This window comes from Anarhichas minor, unplaced genomic scaffold (genome assembly GCF_050575085.1).
Source record: "Anarhichas minor isolate MPS153535 unplaced genomic scaffold, ASM5057508v1 ptg000074l, whole genome shotgun sequence".
NCBI lineage: Eukaryota > Metazoa > Chordata > Actinopteri > Perciformes > Anarhichadidae > Anarhichas > Anarhichas minor.
The window spans coordinates 8,427,655-8,450,459 of NW_027466520.1; the positions used below are offsets into that span (position 1 = coordinate 8,427,655).

General features: G+C 43.6%; 1 protein-coding gene across 1 annotated transcript in view; it reads left to right on the forward strand.

The window, feature by feature from the left end:
* Positions 1 to 295: 295 nt before the first annotated feature.
* kcnb2b (potassium voltage-gated channel subfamily B member 2b) overlaps positions 296 to 22,805 on the forward strand; it is a 70,315-nt gene continuing 47,805 nt past the window's right edge. Inside the window, exons 1-3 of the mRNA XM_076080697.1 lie at positions 296 to 322; position 653; positions 1,529 to 2,130. Coding sequence (XP_075936812.1) covers positions 296 to 322; position 653; positions 1,529 to 2,130 — 630 coding nt within the window. The remainder of the gene's footprint in view (positions 323 to 652; positions 654 to 1,528; positions 2,131 to 22,805) is intronic.

Sequence of the window (22,805 nt, forward strand, 5' to 3'; positions counted from 1 at the left end):
GTACGCTGCGAGCTTTTGGATGAAGGCAGGACTCTTTTCCACAGTGTGTTCTGATGGCGAAACCTGAGCTGGTTCCGTCTCGGTGATCATTTGTAGAGGAAGACGTTCAAGCTTTTTTCTTGTTTTTTCTTCTTCTCCGCTTCATTCTTCTCGACTCATTTCCAACAAAATGTGGGACGCGCGTTCTCTGCGCGGCGTCCGCGGAGTGCTCTCTTCAGTCCCGGCCGCTTGACTTACAGGGGGATCCCGGCTCCCTTTTCCCTCCTCTGCTCCCACAGGAACAACAGGAGTTTGCATGCAAAAGGTGGTTTATCTCGGCAAGGTGAGAGAGGCTATTTCTCTGTGACAGTGTTTTCCTGTTATTCGGATACTTTGAAAAGAGTCGAACACCGAACTCGTGCGTTGCGTGTGCAGGTTGTTTAGACTCATTTGCACAGGGGGTGTTGTATTTTAAAAATATTACTGACATCACAATACGTTGTAGAGTAACAGGGTGCAGTGCTTTTGAATTTATGGGACTGCAGAACAAGTCAAGATTTACAGATTATCAACGTGATGCCGCTTTACATATCTCCCTATTCATTTTAGCCCATTTTCATTGTAAAATTGTCTTTTTTTTTGTGGCCAACGTTTGGTACAAATACTCAGTCAGTGTCAAATGTAACTAAAATTGTTGCATTCAAGAACATCGGCTGATCTCAATTCTGCACAATGATGAGCCCTGCTCCTAATTTAAAATGGGAACTTGACTGCCTCAATAAATGATTGAAGACTCTAATTTTTACAACTTTTTAATATATTGTTCAGGGCTTATCCAAGTGTGTGGGGCATTTGGATCATTCTGTTAAATTAAAAATACTACACAGTGGCTCTTTTTCTGTGCAAAGAGGTTATATTTGTCAGGAAATGTGATTATAATTACCTAGACGTGGTAAGGGAACAGATATTAAAGAAATAAGGTAAATGAGACTCCAGAAATTACTGTCACACTTGCCTCCTCCATTAAGAAAACATGAATGAATTTGGCGGCTTCTTTCAGTTCATTTGCTTCCTGACCCACCATTGAGTCCTATTTTTGACCGACGGGGCTGCATCCGGCAGGAGTTCATTGCCTCACTACACAACCACAACAGTGCTGGAGAGGAGTGCAAATCAAAGCAACCATATTGACTGTTAAAACAAAACCATTGATTCCGCCTTCTTAGAAATGTGATGAAATGGATCAATAACACTCCACAGCTACTATTTTTGACTGATAACTTAAAGTAACAGCTGACTTTCTAAGTGCCTCTGGAAAAGAGCTGATTTATGTTTTTGCCTTGAAATATGCTTAACACGTCAACAAAAAGAGACGTTAAATTGTGTAATACATCCAATTTTAGATAGCAAACTGACATTTAGTCATCTCACAAACTGTCTCTTTTTTTTTCTCAGCCATGGAGGGACTTGCCTAAAGAGGATCCAACATAGTTAAAAACTTTTTGACTTTTTTTTTTCGTGTCAATTTTGAGACATCTTCCCCAATAAGTCTCCTTTTCCATCAACATGGCTGAGAAGCTTGGACCAGAAGGGCTCAAGCCCACCAACATCGAAACCGATCCCTCCCTGCCCCCAGAGCCCATCGACATCATCCGCACTAAAGCCCGCTCCCGTAGAGTCCGCCTTAACGTTGGGGGTCTGAACCACGAAGTCCTTTGGCGGACCCTGGACAGGCTACCCAGGACCCGGCTCGGCAAGCTTCGCGACTGCAACACCCACGACTCCCTGATGGAAGTCTGCGACGACTACAGCCTGAACGAAAACGAATACTTCTTCGACCGGCACCCGGGGGCCTTCACCTCCATTCTGAACTTTTACCGCACGGGCAAATTACACATGATGGAGGAGATGTGTGCCCTTTCTTTTGGCCAGGAGTTGGACTACTGGGGGATTGACGAGATCTACCTGGAGTCCTGCTGCCAGGCCCGTTACCACCAGAAGAAAGAGCAGATGAATGAGGAGCTGCGGAGGGAGGCAGAGACAATGAGGGAGCGGGAGGGAGAGATAGAGTTTGACAACACCTGCTGCCCAGACAAGAGGAAGAAGCTGTGGGATCTCCTGGAGAAGCCCGGCTCCTCTGTGGCTGCCAAGGTAGGGAACCGAAACTGGAAGTGCGATCACACCGCCCCCATCTCACATTTCCTGATCACATTCAAAGCCGAACACTCTGCCTTGATCATATCACATTACAAGCACACGTATTAAAGGCCTACTCCCACCTGTAAAGAAATAACCACGAGTTCATCAGTTTGAATCTTAAACAGACGTGCACTGTACTCTCGCCGGGTTCCTTGTGCCATCTGCCTGCTTTCCATCTTTGTAAGAAGCAACAGTTGTTTGTGATGGATTAAATATAGAGAAAGCTGCAGCATTTGTGTTACAATTTGTGTGGATGTAATGGATGGAACAGAAGCAGAAGATGAGGAGTTGAAGTAGGTGTGTGATGTGCAAGAATTGTAAAATAAGATTTATAGCGCTGGCGATGCTAAATTAGTAGTGGAATCACTACAGGAGCTAGATTTAGACTCTATTTGCTTTGACAAAATAATTGGTGGGTGCGTCAGCTTGTACTAGTGTTGCTTTCTTTGTAGGGATAAAGTAAGTCGGTGTAGATCTGTCAAGTCTCTGTGCCATTAAGTGTCTGTGTTCCTCGCTGATTGGATGAGTCAGCGAAATGACAGGATGCTGGCAAAAGTTTGTTGCAGGTGCATCAATGAACACCGTTGATTCTGGAGCTGTTTAGTATCCTAACTTTGAGACAATGTACACTGTTTGATGAGGTAGTCGTCGATGCTTCTCCCCATGTACCACGTGTTTAGATGACTGCTGCATCAGTCAGGTGCCGTTTTCATTCGTACACGATGAATCTTTAAATAAATCAGATGACGGCGTAGCAATGTCCAGGCTGTCCCTGGTAACATGAGGACATCTCTTTTGACTCCCCCTAATCCCAACCCCACTCGGACTTGCTCCCCAATTAGATGGGTCACCCTAAATGAAATCCAATCACTGGCGATTTACCTTTGGTCTCCAGTATCCTGATCTCATCATCGTGGTAGTGCAGGGCAGGGCCGGGTTTATATTCCATGTCAGGATATATTTCATGTCAGCATAAACCCAGTGTCCTGTGTGTGTGTGTGTGTGTGTGTGTGTGGATATGATCATCCTCTCTGTGGGATATCAGGGATCTCATGATGTTTTGTACGTGTGGTGCAGTGTTGAGGCAGTTCTGAAATCCTGCTAGTAGTGCAGCATTCAGCTTTGAAAATGGCAAAACAAATGTTGACAATACTGATTACATAGGTTTCAGATCACTTTATAAGGCTGCTAGACATCTCTTCCTTCCTGTATTAGTCCTGCATGGCTTGTTTACCGAGCATCAACCAGTGATTTGTGATTGACAAAGATCCCGCCTCAGCTTAATAATTGTATTTCCGCCTGCAGCTGTATATCACAAGAATCCATAATAAGGAGGCCACCTCTATCTAATTCAAGGCAAAATCAGGTGACAGCGGTGGGGTGATTTTATACGCTCTGTGATATTTAAAATGATTTACCTCCTCAATGCAGTCACCGTCATTCTCCAGAAACACTTGAGTTTCGCTGACCTGTTCACTATCGCGTGGGGGAAGCCTGTGAAACCTTAAAAGGAAATCCCACCCTAATATCAAATTGACATTCCACTTTGTGCTCTACGTGGAGATCTTGAACGTGACTCTAATGGCTCACCCTTGCGATCGCACTGAGGTTATCTGCAGCTGAAAGAACATTTGTAAATGGACTGCCGGGGGCAGCTCCCCGAGGTCAGGGAAACCTTTTATGGGGCATGCATCGTGCAGTGAGAACCCTTGAAAGCCCTTGACCAAGGAAATGCCATTACTGGGCTGGTACACAGCCATGCGCTTTTATACAAAGCAACCTGAGCCCTTTGTTAAATGCAATCACAGAGTCTTCTGGCATACACACATTCTCTCTCCCTCTCTGTCTTTTTCTCTCACTTCCTTTCTCTTGCACTGCCGTAATCAGATGTTAGAGCCCATTGTGCTGCTATATAGCACCTATGGCCCTCTCTGGCCTTAAATAAAGGTTATGCATGAGAGGACTGACCTTTTCAGCAGGGTCAATCAAGCTAGGATTACATTCATCAGCTATAACAATCGTGCATGCATTGGGAGTACGGGCGAGGGTTAGGCAAGCCCTGAGAGAGAGAGAGAGAGAGAGAGAGAGAGAGAGAGAGACACAGAGAGAGAGAGAGACAGACAGAGAGAGAGAGAGACACAGAGAGAGAGAGAGACAGACAGAGAGAGAGAGACAGACAGACAGAGAGAGAGAGATGTAAGAGATGCAGTCATGTAAGTTATGCCTCGGGATGCTGAGCTGGATCTTTGCAAACATTTCTCAATGAATAATGAATGAAATGGTCAAAACAAAAAGGACACTGGCTAATGCAGTGGCTTCTTTGTGTTACTTCGTGTCTCATGGTTGAGTGCCCCCCGTTGTGAGAGGAGGTGGGGGGGACTTGGTTTGTGTTCAGTTTTATCTGGTGGGTGGCTTGTCACAGGTGACCCTCCAGGTCCCAGGATCTTGCAAGCCCTGGTGCTCTATGTGTACACCTACTGGAATCTTTTAGACCTGAAATATCCTCAGTTGGACTTCCGTCACAATGTTTTGGAAACTTTTTTGAAAATACAATTACAAAAAATGGCCTTTCTTAACATCTCCGTTCTGTTAAGAGTATCTCCACAGCTTATAGCCACTGGTAAAATACTGTCATGTGCTATTAAATTATAGAAGATTAGAGTGGCACTCATGTTTGGAAAAAAACATAGCATCGATGTTGCCGTCGTTTGCTGACCGCGGGGCTATAATTTCTATTAATCCAGTAGAACGTTTCATCCTTGATATTGAGCCAGAAGGATTTGTGCTGCCCTGACCCTTTTGTTTACAATGAGTCACGAGTGTAGTTGCACTGCAAATACACTTAGCACGAGCTCATAAAAGGAAGTCATATCCAAATTGCCGGAGTGCTGTAAGGAGTCTGAAATACAGTGACTTTTCCCTGCGTAAATATATGACCATCATTCCTGCAAACATGGATCTTGGTTCATATAACTTGTATGTAAATGTCCTATCCTGCCTTAGTGTTTCCACTGGAGGCGTGTTTCGTCTACGTGACGGGAAATGTAATGAGATGCATTTCTTTCAGGTAAGCACAAAGATATGCAGACAGCGTGTAATAAATATCCGGACCCAACCGTTTAGCAGACAATTACTGATTTAGTGAGAGCTTCAACATTAACATATGAGTCACGCTGTGTTCCTGGCATCATAAATTCATTTCCAGGTGTTACATGGATGCCTACAGTGCTCAGTTGTAATATATGTAAAGCGTAGTTTGCAATAGCAGCATCTCTTTATTTTTGATTTGTGTTCATGCAAAGCTTCTAGACATGAAAACATTCCGCTCTCTAGGGGTTTCTTCACTTTAGAGTCCTTCCAGTCTGGGCAGTCTGGGAAAATACCGGCAGAGGATTCAGAGCATTTTAAAGAGATCAATGTTTCTACTTGCCAGACATTTCAAGTTGGGTTTTCCATTTCCCCCCTCCTCTCTACATCAGCCATGTCCAGCCTAATGTGTATGTGCACCATTACTCTCCCCTTTATCTAATAATCCAGTCAAGCTAGTGGGAATGCTGAGCAATGGGCCTGTATGGGTGCAGACTCCAGCTCTTTGGTCCTCCCACGCTTGGAGGCAACCAAAGTCAGTCCACCGACCGCAGACACTGTTCATGATGATGACATAATAGCATAATACGGTACTGTAACAGACACCTCAAATGGCAATATTTCTGTCATTCATGTCTTAATGCGCAATACAACCATTTTGTTTTGTTTATTAATTTGCTGAATCAGTGAGAGCAAATTCAGTGAGCACACTGTAACTCCACAGCTGCCTGTTGTTTCAGATCACTGCAGACAGCCTCTAACTCTCCATCCGTCTGTTTCCTTCCAGGCTCTTATAGCACTGGAGCAAAGCATTTGGCTCTCGTGTGTGCGTATTGATGCAGTTTCTGATAGTGGGAGAGTCAAAAAAATAAAGGGAAGCGGGGAAAGTGATGGAGAGTCCTTTAGTCAGCGTTAAGTCAAATATTCTGCCCAGTTGAAGCAGCAGGTCTGCTCCCTTGTGTTTCATGATCAGCCTTTCATCTCTGCATGGATTGTGGTCAGTCTTCAGAGGGATAAATCGATACGCGTTGGCATTTTATGGAAATTTTTTTATTTTTTCAGCTTGTTACTTTCGCTTATTTTGTGATGCAGACGTGAAATCAGATTTTGGTGTTTGTGGGTCATAACCCTGTCACGGTGATGCCTCCGTGCAAGAAGCAGAGCAGCTGATAACAACGCCACCCTGTAGGAGTTATCGTTTAACCACATTATCTTATTTGGCTTTCAGCAAGTTATTGGGATGCATTAAAAAAGGAGTGTAATTTAGGTAGAGCACACCATCTTCCCTCCTGCAGCCTCCTAGTTACATAAGTCCTTCACTGGGCCTCTAATCAGTACAGCCTAGCATTTAGACAGCAGCACCTAAATCCTCTTTACCCTGCAATCATAATCAGATAAGAGAGAACCTCCTAGACCTAGATTATAGGTGGGATGAGTTCTTATAGTCCCTGCATGGCCAGAGGCAGCAGCATTTATCATCTGGATCTAACAGGCCACACTTTAACCCAGTAGCCCTGCTCACTGCTGCCTTTCTTCTCTCTTCAGAAGTCACCTGCAACATCAGTCTTATCTTAAGTGGAAATCAGTTCTGTAATGGTTCAGATCTGAATTAGTTATTATGTAATATTGGGGTTGAAATGATGGTGAAAGCGCCTTCACAATGCACTCTGGTGTCACTTTCATAACTTGTATACGCCAGCTGTTTCATTTGTTTAAAGCGTTTGTAACGGTGCCTTCTATTGTTTTCATGAAAAGTGTCTGAATTGTTGTATATACTCGTTTGTTCTGCTATTTACTCACTCTAAACACAAATTTCCTCATATGGACAGCAAACTGCTCTAGTGGTGTAAGCAGTGGGTAGAGCACTTTCCACTCAGTTGGTGCTGTTTGAATATATGGTTATGTTACTAAGCAGCAAATATCAACTTTCATAACAATAGCGCCGCACGCTTACTGGGGTTGTGATATCTGTTGGCTGTGAACCACTAAGGTCACCTTAAGATCTATGGACTGATGTCGTGTAGCTGAGTTTTACACTTGCATTTGATTCCTGATGTAGTTGATAGACCACTGTATGTAAAAATAGAAATGTGTGTGCCAAATAATACACAAGGGGAACATTAAATCAGCAGTTCATATCATAAAAGCATTTCTTACTGCCTGTGTCTGATTATCTGTCACTGTTAAGAGGCAGACTTGATCTCATTCGGGTTTTCCGGCAGAGGTATACCAAGGTCATGTTTTAAATGAAGTGGAGGTTAGGAAACTGCAGCCCTTTATTGATCTGACTAAAGCAATGTAGTATCTGTGAGTTTCACCCGCAGAGTTGAAAAGGAATTTGAAATGAAGCGAAGGACGTTGTTGAAGATGAACCAGGTGGAGCTATCGATGCTGCTGACCCTTAAAATTGATCTCATGAAACCATGCCGTTGTACATTTTTTTATAATTCCACACATTGGTCATTGATTAATGTTTGCAGTAATGGCAAATCACACGTCCATCCTCTTCTCTCCCTTTTGCTTTGCTTTGCACAAATAGCCCGCTGCTGCTTTTTTCCCATCCATTTTCATGATTACCAGTGGGAACTCGCATGCAAAGGAATTACAGTCTGGATGCAGCTTACCGGCAATGGTGTCCCTACAGAGCCCACTGGCCTGTCTTAAGGCTTATTACACTTGACCATGCATGTGGCGATTCATGAATAAAGACATCATTAAGTGAAACTCACGAGCCACGACCAGTATACAGTATGTTATTCGCACACTTTAAGGAATAGAGATGGGAGAGAACAACAGGCACAACTGGATTCAGTGGAACTTAAGTGGAACAAGAAAAACTCACTTTAGCACAAGTCTAATATGGCCAATGCAAGCCAAGGCTAATGAGTGGCCAGATGGTGTGAGAAGCCTGATGGCTGAAACCTCATAAGTAATTAGTCAGTAGTCTTCTACTGTCATCCCCAGAATACACCCTCACATTTCCTAAGTGAGCAAAGCTGCTATGACAAGGGCTACAACTAAGAATTATTTTCATAATCAGTTAATCTGTCAAGTAATCATTTAGTATAATTGATGTTCATTTTCCAGAGCCCCTGTGATATCATAAAATAGCTTCTTTTGTCTGACCAACAGTCCAAAGATTATTTTTGAATGACATGAAAGATACAAAAGCAGCACTTTTTCATTACTCAAAAGCCAGAACTAGTGGATGTTTGGCATTTGGTTTTGATAAAAGACTTGAATGATTAACCAATTATGATTCCTGTCACTTAACTAATAAATGTCTCAACATCTCCACATACCTATGTCGCTCTCTCCTCAGCTCGTACGCGAAGTAAGTAAAATAAGGAGGCAGCGGAAACCAGCTGTGAACAAAACAGATGTTTTGACGTTTCAAGTTGAGATGGCTATCTTGTTCGCAAACAGTTTGCCATTTACACACCCAGCACAGATGGAGCAACATCAGCATTAATTAGGAGTTGTGTTTGTGTCTACCCGATGGATGTAAGTCCAATAGCTCTGTTTTGGTCTCCACCAACTCCTGAGGGAATCATCTGGCTATTCATCTGTTCACCAGCTACTCGCTAACTTTATCTGTCCGCTGTTTTGGTGCTGAGCAGGTGGCGTACAATAACACTTTTTTTCATTGAAAATAATGCTATGAGGGCTGTTAGAGGGAAACAAAATATGCTGAGTAAAAAGATGCTAAACGCTCCATAGAGCTAAGGGGAACTGCAGATCCAGGAGTTAATTCTCTGTGGGTTCATCACTATCACTAGTATTTAGAGAAAAACTTGTTGCCACTTTGAGTAAGCACTACTCATTACCCTACCCATTTCTTGTTGCACACAATGAGTTGCATATATCATGCCTGTTCAGCCTGCAAAAAGCCCAGGAGATGAAAATAGGCATAAAGCTCCAGGTTTGAGCACCGTCAAAGCGTGACATAAATCCCACTCAAGGCTGGGAGTGGCTGTGGACCAGCAGTGAGCAGCGCTGGGTGGCACTGCCAGCTTGAGTGACACTCCGGGTAAGAGGCTAATGTGTTCCTTCCTCCTCTTGCCTTCCTCATCGCCCCCACTGTCCCCCCCGCTCATGAGGTCGGCTCACCCTGTCTTCTGCGGTTGTCCTCGTCCCAGAAGGCATCAGAAATAGGGGGAGATGTGGAGACTAGGATGCTGGCGGGAAGAGAGACATCATTCTAAACACTTTGAACATCAGGTTTCTATTACGTGCTTCAGTGAACCCCCTTCACACACACTATGTACTCTCGGCATGTCTTCCACAAGTCTGCACAAACATACAATAGTACACACATTATGCCCTTCATAAGTACGGCAAAAGAACGGACGTGCCCATATGCAGACGCACGCACACGCACACACACCTCTTTATCTGAGAGCCTTCAAATACTGCTGAGCCAGCTATCTGAGGGTGCCACAACACAGTGAGTGCCACACTGTTGTCCCCCTCACTCTCCCCGTGCCCTCTCTCTTTCAATATCCGTCACCTCCTTTCCCTGTACCACCACAGCAGCTTTCATAGCCTCCTTTTACATTCGCTTTTTTTTCTATCACCATCGCCCTGCAGTCCTCAATTTCCTCTTATAACTGCGGCCTCCAGTGCCCCTTCATCTCTCTGCTGTTTTCCTCGCAGGGGTGAAAGCTGAATTGTGAACTTGCCCACCGCTCCATCATGGAAGCGGTGATATGAGACTGCATTGGTATTCATTGTGGTGTTTTTACATTCGTCTCTTTATCAATCATACTTTTGATTCAGTACCAGTGGTCGGAGAAGTACTTCCTGAGGGGGTGTCCCCTTCCTGCAAGCGTAGAGGTGCTCTTCCGCTTCTCAATACAAAAGCCGCGCAGCTTTACATGCGATAAATAAACAAACAATGCAGACACGTTGAAAAATGGCGCAAAAGTCCTCACTAACAAAAGGGGATATCCTCTGGAGTCCTGGCAGTCTCCCCTGACCAAGAAAAACCCTCCAAGGAGCTCTTGAAAGGAAAAAAATAATAATGTGTAATCAACGTCATTCTACTTGTTTCCTCGGAAGTGCTGTGTTTGCTTAGTTTCCATGGTGACCGTGGTGGGCCTGCCATGGTGACTTATCGACACCCAAGGAGCAATTCATCTCTATACAGCCTGTGTGAGAGGCAGAGCAGCTGGTACCTCAGCCCCCACAAATAACCCCTTATGCAAATGTACGGGGAACACTTATCAGCACAGCTCAGGTCTCACTAAACGTGCCCTCAGATTGTATGCTTTGTCACTGGGATGATTTTCTTTTTTTTCCCTGATGAAGCGTCTTTGGTACTTCTCTGTTTGTGTAATTTCTCCTCAATGCTTTAACACCGACACTGAAGTTACCTGCTTTCGTGCGACGGAGATGAGTTCACAAACAGTTCATATTCGGCGCAGGAGCTGCTGTTTTTATACGAGATGGAAGAATCTTTTTGTTCAAGTTCAAGTTGGGTTTGTGTTCATGTGAAGAAAAGAAGAACAATGGTGTCTCTGCCTTTTTTTCGCAGCCCGGCTCTCCATCTCCAGGCCGATCACATGGGTCTCCAGAGCATCAGCAGCAGAACAGGGAATTGGTTTTGTCGGGTATAAGGCATTAATTATAAACCTCTGCTCTACGACAGAGACTCCGAGGACGTAAACGACAAAGGAGACAGATAGCGCGGATTAGTTAGAGGTTCAGAAGGGTTAAAGCCACTTGTTAGCTATTACCCCATGGATACTGGGTGACAAAGCAGAAGCTCTTCTGTCCTATTTTTGCTCCTCCGTAGGACCGCCTCCGTTTCCATGCATTGTCTTCCCCTCTTTCTCGCTTCACTTTTCTCTTGTGTCATCGTGCTGCTGGCGTCACTGTGGGCTGTGCTGCCAGCTGTTTGCTGTCTCCCCGCACCCCGGGAAGTGACAGAAGAAATTATTATATTTCGTGCTTTTTGATGTGTGTGTGGGCCTCCCGCGTCTTCTGCTGAACCACAGGAGTTCTTCAGTGCTGACCACAGTAACTCTGCCTGGCTTCAAATGCTCTAATCCACCTTACATTTTGGTTCTCCTATATCTGACATCCATAATGCAACAGGTTCATCTTAAATAGTGTATTCTCATATTCAGTCATAAAAGTTTAAGCACAACATTTAACAATTTCTGCCCACGGCAGGAGATATTTCTGCTCCTTTTAAGAGTTTCTTTACTTGAATTTTCTTGAGATATGTTCCAGTGTTTGTTGTTCAGTCCACTACTTTGGTTCAGACAGAAACATCTCAACAACTACAGATGTCCAGAGAATGAATGTGAAAAATATCATGTTGCATTACACCGTATTGTTTAGGATTTAACAAAAGTTTGATATAAATTTTGTGCTGCTCCTCTAAAAAACAGCGTCCCTGACAGTAATTGAAATCTTTATGTAGCTCAAAGTCACAGCATAATCCTCCTAACAGCAGTGTGTGAAATTTTAGCTAAAAATTAACAACCGTATATGTTCTATTCATTCCATTCATCCTGTGCCATTCAGTTTTTATCAAAGCCATTCATAAAACCAGTAAATCAGTGAAACACATCATTAAATGTGCACTCAACTGGAGCTGTCCATCTGTGTGTCTAGTGAGACGAGGTGACAAGAGGTATTGATACCTTCAGCTCCCTATCATCGTAATCAGCTTACTGCCACTGGATGAAAAGACACGGCTGGCCAGAGGGCACACAGGGATGAAGAGCACATGGCCCCATGTCATCGTCAGGAAGCCAAGCAATGGGCCAAAGGATCAGCAGCTGACACACCCTTGGCCTTCTGCTTTTCTCTGGTGTGCTGTGTGTGTAGATGTGGGTCTGGTCACCTGTCTGTAGTCAAGACATGTATGTGTCCACGAAGTTTAAAAAGGACCGGTCACCCTGGACATTTTCTGGTGTCAGATAATTTGAGTTTTTATCGGTTGCTGCCAGCTCAAGAAGGATCTGTCCTCCATTATTGCAGGATCAGGGAAGATTTTGGTCTGTTGGGTGTTGACATTTGGTTGAAGCCTTGCCAATCGATAGGATGACTCTCAGGTATTGACCGCTGTGTTGAAAGGCCCAACTGTCTGGTTGTATTTCAGAGTACAAGGCTGTGTAGTGTGTGCAGTGTCAACCAAGAAACACCATCGAGCTACCACACTATGCTTGTGCCAATGCTTTTTACCTTGTTTCTGATATTTGCTGTTTCACTCCCTCGACTCCAGCTGATGTTGTGTATTTATGTCTGGATTTTTATTTATTTATTTTTCTGAACTTGGTGCTACTTTTACAGCAGCTCAGCTCTTTTCTTGATGTGATTCACCTTCAGTGACTCACTGGTAAGTTTATTCTCTTCATACCCTTCATTGATTATGCACATCTCTGGTGGGAAATATGCTTGTTTACCTTTTCTTCTCTGCCTTCATCTTACCACAGTGTCCTCCAATCATTTACCCTTTCTCCCATATCACTCGTTTCCTCTTAAGTCTCCTCTCTATTATTTCATACAAAACTAATAAACATGTATGGCACTTCTCCCACCTAAATGTATTTAATTTACAATGCATGCTGGGATATGAATCAGCCAAACCCACTAGAAGTCCGTGCACCCAGACTTACCGGTGCTGACCGCTGCTTCTGGAATTGACCCAACTAAAGATTTTTAAAGTATACTTGTTTTGCAATAAATCCCCCTTAAATAGCGTGACAGTATCTAAAGGCCACCTAGCACTCTTAAGCATCCCTAGTTTTCGCCTCCTATTCCAAGGTATTGAATAAGGTGCCTGAATGCGAATAACAATACTAATATTGATGGATGACTGTTGATACAAAGCAAAGTAGTACCGGCCTTTGCCACGTTTCCAGTGTTGCTATTCTCGCCTTTTTGAGTGGTTGCTTTCACCCACTCTACAGTCCGTAGTCTCGCTCTATGTGGATCACCCTAACACCGCTTTAAAACTGCATTAATGTTGCCATAAAAGTAACGTTATGCCACAGATATACACAGATAGACATCATTAGGCCTAGCATTATAAAGTCTTAACATTTAAAGGCAGATGTAAAGGAAAGCTCACTTCTAAAAATACCCACAAGGCGACCAGTCTCACCACTTTTCAACACACTGAGCGAGAGTAAGCAGCAGTGTGTGCAATCATGCAGGAAATAAAACCGGAAAATCTAGATTATAATCTTCACTGGTTAATATCTGGGAATACAGGGGGAGATTAGGAGGTCTCATTTAGACATATAGCTTTATTGTGAATGGGTAAAAGCTCATGCGGATTATAAAGCGAAGTATTAAATCGGGTAAGGCTATGAATCATCCACCCTTGGATGCATGATTCATCTCCTCTGGTATTACTTCAATATGTATTTATTCCCTTTCTTCACATGTCACAGCTGACAAAACCCTGGCCTTTAATTCTAGTTAAGGCGTGTAATTTTATCAAGTGACGCACTTCCAGGGTGACCTTTTGGCTCCGTGTGCCTGTGTATGTATGTCTCAGAGGTAGTCTCAGGCACACAATAGTACATACACAGATACATGTATATATGCACAGACACCGCACCGACTGAGAAATATTCAGATGACGACAGATGAAAGACAAGATAGCGTTGTGTCAGTTTCATTTCCACTCCTTAGGCAGCAATTTTGTTAACTTGACAGATCACTTTCTCTCTCAGGCCGCTGAAGAAGTACAGGGATGTATTCATCAAAAGATTCATATTTATCTGTATTTTTCTTGACGTCTCAATTTCTTTTGCAGTAATACTTGTATTTATTTTTTGTATTTGTCTCATGCCGCCACTTGAGATTCACTCACTGCTCTTATATCTATCAGCTGATGAATCTCCTCAGAGTTGGAGGAATGTGCCAGGAGAAACAGCACACACTTTGGCAGCGGAAAGTTGTGACAGAGGAATGCTGTTTATGTTTCATAGTTTAAAAGTTTGATAAATATTCATTTTAAAATGTTTAACATTTCGCTGTGTATAAGAGGTGCGCCGATTTAATCACGGCGGTGTAATTTCACCGTGTAAATTCCACAAATTACTCTTTTCCTAATTGAAAGCTCAAGTCTGTCTTCTTGCTAGGATTAACTCTGGTGAGAGGTATAAATACAGCCTCCGTCAGTCAGGAGTGTCTGACTGACAGGCAGACACTCCCCCAACCTGATGTGCTGTTACCCGGCCTAATCCCCTCTGACGACACCACAGAGTCTGAGGACACAATTTTACAGCCCTGTAACATAGTGTCAGCTGCGACGTCCCGTCTGCTTCCCAACGCAACAATCGCACCCTCATGACGATGGCGAATCAATTAGCATTGCTGGCATATATCAGTTTAAGCTAAACGGGGCCAAAGGCGGGCTCATTAAAACGGTTTGTCTGTTTAGCCTGTTTGATAGAAGGCCAAGCAGAGGCTTAGAGTCGTTGTGGGACGCTGAGGACGCTCTGAAGCGATTGGCTTTTCTGTCTCCAGGCGGAACAAAAATCAGAACATGGGCACGAGCAGGTGGAGGTGAACATGTATAAAAAATAGATGTTGCTTTAACTTAAAGCTGCTTTAACCACTATATTTTTATTAAAAAAGGATCAGATGATGATTGTAATAATAATAGTGATGTGAAAGACGTCGCTTGTAGTGACAAACCCACAGACAATTATCACCCAATTTTGTCTCTGCCCTCAACTCTACGGCACATTTTAGCATCTTTTAACTTATTGATTTTGATTTCACAACCTGCAACTTTGCTGTTTTGGTTCATTCTCACTGATCTCATCAGCGTTGTTTTGCAGCAGCAGGCCGCTGATTTAACGAAAAACAAAAAAGTGAGCGACTACCCGGTGAACGTATTACAGTAATGCTAATACTGCTCTGTATCTCGTGGATGTGTCAATAGACTTGCTAACACGTTAGCCATACATACTATTATCACGCAGTGTAAAGTTTGCATGCCATCACAGGGCCCTGTACTGAAAGATGCAGGCGGATGACATTAGTGCACGCTGCACGCACGTGGGTATATTGCGTGTGTAGGACCGTGTAGGACTGCAAATGCGGCACACTGTAGCCAGCCATGTAGAACATTGCACGGACAGCATCATGCAAAGCACGTTGCAATTCAAGTGCTCAGCAAAGTGTGGGGCTCCATTTACAAGAATACATTAAATACCATCTCAATAGCAAATGTCAAACAAATTTAGTTCGCAGTCCTTTTGATTAAACATGAGCTCTGGTTGAGCTAACGTTTTGCTGAGACAGTTTTTTTCTTTTCTACGTGCTTGAATTGTATGATAATGAAATCCCCAATCGCATTAGCCATAGATATCTCTGCCGCCTTGCTCTGACAAAGCACTCATTTGTATTTGGTGGCACCGGCGAGGCGCTGCTATAAAGGATTTTGATATGAAATATTGATAGCCAGGACATCTACTTGAATTGCAAAGAATCTACAAAGTGCTCGCAGACATTAACAGGGAGTTTTGGCTAAAGAAAAGAAAAGGAAAGATCGAGCAAGGACAGGGAAATACCACAAGCAGAGAGAGAGAGAGAGAGAGAGAGAGAGAGAGAGAGAGGTGATCGACAGTGTATCAGAGTAACAGACTGCAGCAGTTGGAGGGATAAAAGCCTATTATAAAGGAGAGCCATAGACACAGCTTCACAGGGATGGTGCTTTGGTTAAGGTTGTGACTCTGTGACCATAAGAGCGAGGTGGCTCCTATCCAAAAGATTTTACAGATAGCTTCAGGGCTCGTCTCGTCTCCTCTCCTCTCCTGCTTGCAACTGCAGCCAGACCCCCTCACAGTGTTTGTTGCTATAGGCCACATACTGTGGAAGACTGACAATGGGAAACAAAACACACCACTGAGGTACAACAATCGATAGTCCATAAATAATTTCCTAACTCTATTTATTTGATGCTTGGTTCGATCCAAAAGTTCCATCAATATTGCTGTCAAATGGATGTTAGCTGGCGACTCCCCCCTCTCTCACTCTTGGTCACTGCAGATTGAGGTAAATGTTTAATGACCATGTGTGTTCAGCCTGCTTGGAGTGCACCACTCTATGCAAGGCACATGTTCCACTCCTGATTTGTACAGTAGCACAATAGAAACCCTGTGCATTTCCCTAACTGTGAGTGCATGTACAGTAATCTCCCCTCTTACGTGTCTCTCCTTCTTCACGTGAACTCTGTTTCAACTGAGCAGTCCCGGTGGTGACTCTTATTTTAGAGTTCAGAGTTTAGATTGTATCTCATATCTGTGTTTATGTATATACTAGACATGTGTGCATTTAGCTGACTGTGCCTAAAGTGTGACAGGGCGTAATGTCCAGTAATACAAACAGAGCCGAGTCAGGTTCAATTTGGGACTGGGACACAGAGTTGTCGACACATCAGGGAATATACAATCTGGAATGTGGGGCAGTGATTCACTGTACCTGTACCCATAATTTATTGATGCCATAAAACACCAGAACATCAATTCTTTAAATCCCTTTTTTAATTCATTTCGTTAACTTCTCCATCCTGCTGCTTCATCTATTTTTCTCTTCTTTTTCTTCCCTTGATGCCAATTTGCATGGCCTCCACCCACACGCCCACCCACTATCCTCCGCTCTTCTATCCAGCAGAGAAAACTGCCCTGAATGTTAACTCTTCCCCTGTGGAGGACACCGCATGTAACCTCTATCCTCCCAAATAGTACGTTACGTTTTGTACTTAGAGCTAGTTAATATTTCATGCAATTGAAATAGAGCTTGAATGTGTTGCTTTTAGAATGTGACCCTGCTTTTTTCTGTGCCTCCTCTACCCCCTGAGTGAACTCTGAATGACAAAACCGCAGGCTCGTGCAGCAAGAGTGCAAGTCATCACACCACCTAATCTGACGCCACCGCGTAAGACAATTTAGGCAAATTAGCCAGTGAGCCGTGCGTGCGAAGGTACTAATCTGGCATAAACATAGAGTGGGCTATTTAAAGTTCAGTTTCCACTGCGACAAGTCAAATTTAGCGCAGCTACAGAAGTCTACGGATATCACTTTATCATCCTGATAACTTAATCCCCTCTTTGTGTTGTCATGCAAGAGACAGCGATGGAGGGGATGGAGTTGGAGGCTGGAAGGGTGTGACTGGTGTGTATTAATAAGCTCATGGAACTCTGCCTGGAGCAGAGCAAAAGGAATACAGGAAGGTGATGGAGAGGGAATGTCTGTGGTGCACTTTAATGGACAACAACTTGTATTCATGGTCTTGGTTAAAACAGTTGTTGTTTTGGGGTTCTTTTTACCAAAAAATGTTCAGAGAGATTATGAAACTTGTCTGGGGTTAAAGTTGAAGCAGCTTCAAAGGAGTCAGGGAGTGCTCGTCTCAGATAGTGGGGCGTTTTAAATACAACGCTCTCCCACACAACGGCTTCCAAGAAACTGAACAACCCAGTGAAAGTGATGTTTACTTTATTCCAAAATACACTCTCAGGCTACTGGGATATGTGTATGAGGTTGTGTCTATGTGTGAGTGTGATATCCACATTTCTCTGAGTCCTATCGCTACTCTCAGTGCCACTGATTAGCATTTCATCTCTTTTTGCTGCAGTGTTCATTTGACTATGATATAATTATGCTTGTATCCTCATGCAGGGCCGTATCATTCTCGGGCGGAGCATATTTATTGCAGCGCAGGAGAGGTGAGGTGGGATGAACTGTAGCACAGAAAAAAAGAAATGTTCATGTGGGGATATAAGATATAAAGTGGGAGAGGCGTGGAGAGAAAGATTGGACGAAATAGCAGGAAGTGAAGGAGAGAACTGAGAGAAGAAATCATGATGGTGGGATGGAGGGCGGGGGGGGACTAATGTGTCCTTCATGGGGTGAGGCCGGACAGAAACGGCTCAGCGTGGAGCTAAATTGACTCCATTACAGGAGCAGCGCACCGGAAAGCGTCAGTGACATCACCCACCCACCCCAGACAGGCAGTTACAACTCTCAGAAGGACTGATGGGAGCAGCAAATTTGCAGGATGCAGCAACCACTGTGGTTTCTGCGTGTTCACTGCTGCTTTGCTTGTTTTACACGTGACACTCGGGGAAAATAACATTTTCACTGCCGCTGGTGTAGTTTCACCTGCAGTGGAATACCCAGGCACAGCTTGACTATGAGATAATTGATATGTTGAGATTATTTGATAATTATGATTTGAAGATTTTGCATCAATTTTCGATGTATCAATGTTGAAAAATCATCCTTATTGACATTGAGTTAAACCAGTATCTGTAAGCCTCGGCAACCTTGTGTGCAATTGTGTCTTCACGGCACCTTGTCGCCTTATCTCGACGCACATCAGGTCTATATAGCCTTGGTTCCACAGTAAACAGGTGCAGTTTCTTACACACTTACACTAAAAGCAGAGCGACTAAATACAAAATGCGCTAAATCCTACCTGCAAGCCAGGATCAACAGTCGCACACTGGAATCCTATCGGCTCACTTCCAGGGTCAGATTTCTCATGCACAGGTTTAAGAGAAGGTCATGCTACCACAAGTATGGGGATCACATGCCATTGTGTCATGTTGCTTTGTTTATTAGTGCTCTAATACACTACACGTCTATGTTCATTGTGTGGTTTATATAGATCTCTTGTGTCCCAAGTCATCTCCTAATCTGGATCAATACACGTAATCTGAGGATGTTCACTTCACCTGGTTTCAAATGTCATTTTTTTGCATTCTGCCATTCATTTTTGCTACTTGATGCTTCACACTGTGTTCCAACTGTTGACTCATACCAATGGGGGCTTCCTCTGAGTTCACACCCTGTAGTGTTATTTATAGAGGCAGAAAAGACAAGAGGGAAGATGTAACCAAGACAACAGTGAATACTTTCACACTTCACACACTGGATTGGGCTGAATGGAAAAGAAAGCATACAATTATGTCTCTTCCCTTACTGCGATACAGCTGCCTGATTATAGAGACAGAACATGCACAAGCTGGTGAATACATCCGAACAGAAGGGACCGTAGAAAAGAGTGTGCAGCATGTAAACGCCTTTCAGACAACAACGTCTTGTAAAATAATTCCACCAGTCTTTGTCTCCGTCTCGAAAAACTGCTCGCGTATCAAGTCCGTGCCAAACTTATACGCGAGCAGTATTGCTGTTGGCGTAGCGTGCGATCCCTGTTGTCCAAAACTCTCTGAGTTGTTGGATGAGCATCATGAGCAAGGTAATGGACAACGAACAAGGGCAGAAAAATATGGTACGCACCAGCGAGCGAGTGATAGGGAAGGTTAGAGGAGTAATTATGCAGCTGTATGGAGAAGTTAATTAACAGGAGCTCTTGGCAGATCAAGCGTGTTAGACACACAGAGCACAAGATGGCCAGGACAGTGGGAATTGTGCAGCTGCGTTCTTTCTGGCCACTGGCCCAGGCATTAGTTGGTGCTCACAGCCTCTTCTCCATTTCCCCGGGCAATCCCAGTTCCTTCTCCGAAGCCAGAACACCTGCTCTTTGTTCTTACCCAGACACATTTCCATCTGTTCTTTTTTTGGATTTCCTGCAGTAAATAAAGTAAGCTCTATGGGATGACAAAGGAGGGAGACCCTCTCATGGTTAATGCAACATAACTACATTGTCTGCTCGTCTCATCTCTCAGACCCTTTCCATTATAATGCCTTTTTCTAGAGGAATTGTAGGGCTACTGATTTCAGCCAGCTGGTCTTGATCCATGAGTGACAGTCATAGATCATAGGTGTCCTTTAGAGGCAAAGCTCTGCACAAAATGTCCGACTATCCCTCGTAGCCGAAGGCAGTGCATGTCCTGTGCATCATATTTCAAATTTGATCCGTCCTACTGTGGATTATTCCCTTGAATCTTTTGTTCCTGCATGATATTTGATACCTCTTAGATCCCAATCCTCATGTTTCTCACGTTGTCGTCTTTTGTGTTGGAGAGAGCAACAACAATAGAGATTATGTTATGGGTTTGTGTTTGCTATGGTGAGCACTATAGTAATTAGTGCACCAGAAGAATACAGGGGGACATTCTGGTCTTTACAATTCACTTAACCCCCATTATCTGCACTGATTTGATCTGATCCCTCCTTCCTCTTATTAGCAGGGTAATTATCAAACAGAGCCCCAAGATACAGAACTGGAGCACAACATTTGGTGGAGCAGGATGGCTCTGTTATCATAGCTCTAATAATTAGACACATCCTGACTCAGCATTTGTTCCCTGAGCGAGTCTCCTGTAGAATGGGAAACTTCTCACACCTGCAACGCTGTGTCTCTGTTGCTGCGCTATCAGTGCCCCTTCCTCTCCTCATTTGCTGATAACACGGTGACCCTGCTGCAAGAGTGATTCTTGTGGCCCTTATTACTGCAGGGCGGCACTCCGTCAGCACAATTAAAGCTTTATGTTTGGGGTCGCCAGGTGTCCTGCTCCATAGGAGGGGAAATGAAAGACGCTATATGTTAAAAGGGGACTCATGGGGAAGCCGGCATTGACGAGGAAATGGAAGGAGGGCGGGTGCGCATTCAAGGAGTAGGGGAATTATATGTCCTTGCATTTATGCTAATAAAGATGTTTCCTACTTCACAGTATTTGACAAAGAGGGGACGGGGTTATTTCATCTGTGGAATGAGAAGAAAAGAAACTGGCTGATGAAGGGAAATGGGGAAATAGAGGAAGAAGTGAGGGAGGGAAGTAAAGCAAAAGAGTGACAGTGAAAGGCAAAGGAAAGGACTGAGCTCCTTTTATGTAAAGTTGGTTTGGCTCTGGTGAGAAGCTCACCTATATTGTTCAGGTGCACTTTGCCCAGATCTGAAACGAGCTGACTCGGACGTCTCTTTGGAGTCCTATGAGGCTTATTTCCTTATCGAAGAGCGCTACCTCTTAGAAACCTTAACTGTGGGGCTGGCACACTGTCTGCCCTGTAAGTTTATTTAAATGAATCCAGCTTTTATGCAAGCTAGTCAAGAGAACAGGACGTGCATTTCATGCAATTACATTTCTGTCTTCACAATGAAGGACCGCCTCACTCCGCTCTGCTTTGTTGTTATGCCTGGCAATGAAACTTTTTCGGGGGGTGGTTTGCATTCAAAATATTCACTTGTATAGCTAAACATAATGTCATTTCATGAAATACAATCCATTGTTTGATCCTATTTATGGTCATGATTTTTTTCAGTAATAACCATGAATTGTATTATTTCTCTGTATAGTAGTTTTCATTGTTAGTGGAGTTAGTTGATGCCAGCCTCACTGTTTACTTTCCACTCACTACAGCCGTATCACAGCTGTATTAAGTTCCTGTCAATGCAAGCCGAACATTTCCAGCATGAAAATGGCTGGAAATTCTAATAGCCAAGCTGCTCAAGGAGTATTTGATGTCCCCAGAATTCTAGGACTGCACTGTTAACACCAGCAACTGATGGGGTTTGCTAAAGCAATCGTGACTGAAATGTTATGGTTTATAAATTCAAGATATGGATTCTATGGAAGCTGATAAGCCTATCCTTATTAAGGTCTGTCCCTGCTCTGTATCCAGTGGCTGAATAATTAAGCTAATTACAAGCTTGCATTTTTGTAAGTGCGTTTTGGCTTTTGATTGTCAGTCATTCATAGTTTAAAGCAGAAATATAGGGAGAAACATGAACACGCCTGTATAGTCTAAATATATGTATAAGGTGGAAACAGTCAAGGCTGTCCCTGTGGGCACTCTGTCCCAGGCTTTATTTTTATGTCTCGGCAGCAGGACTGACTTTACTGCGCTCTACCTGTCCTATGAATGTGGCAGACTCCCCCTCATCCTTCTGTGATCCCGCCCACACAACAGCAAGCCGACATGGCCGTTGGCAATGTTAGCTTTTGCACATCCATAAGAGAGTGTACAAATAAAAAATAAAAAAAACGGACAGAGAGAGAGAGAGAGAGAGAAATAAAAGAGAGTGAGACGATAGAAATGAAAAACATGAACCATCACCTGCAAGATTGATAAATGGATAAAGACAACGGAAAGAAAGACATGAAGAAGAGAAGAACCTAAGTGGATAAACAGATGGAGAAAGAAAACAGCAGGAGAAAGAAAGAAAAGAAAGGAAGAGATGAGACGATAGAATACAGTAGAGACAGCTGAGTCACTTGGCTTCAGTCTGAATAATCAGATATTGTTATTCATGTGGAACAAGCTGCTCCACATTGCCACGGGCCATGTGCAAAAGCTGAATGACTGTAAAGAAAGCGCATGACAAGCTAATGGACTTCTGTTGGAGTGCGAGGAAGCACTCTGAGGGAAGCTGGAGATGTGCACACTGTTTCCTGGTGACATTTGCAACATCATCAGGGCTCTTTATTGGTTTGTTGTTCTTTTTTTTGTTGCATGTTGATCAGTGAGCCTGTCCAAATAAAAGAGAGGCAAAGATAGAGAAAGTGCAAAGGGAGCTATGTGTTTTCTCCTATACTATATACAGACTGGGAGTATTAACCTGTTTTCAGTGAGATGGTGTTGGCAGTTTAGAAAACAATC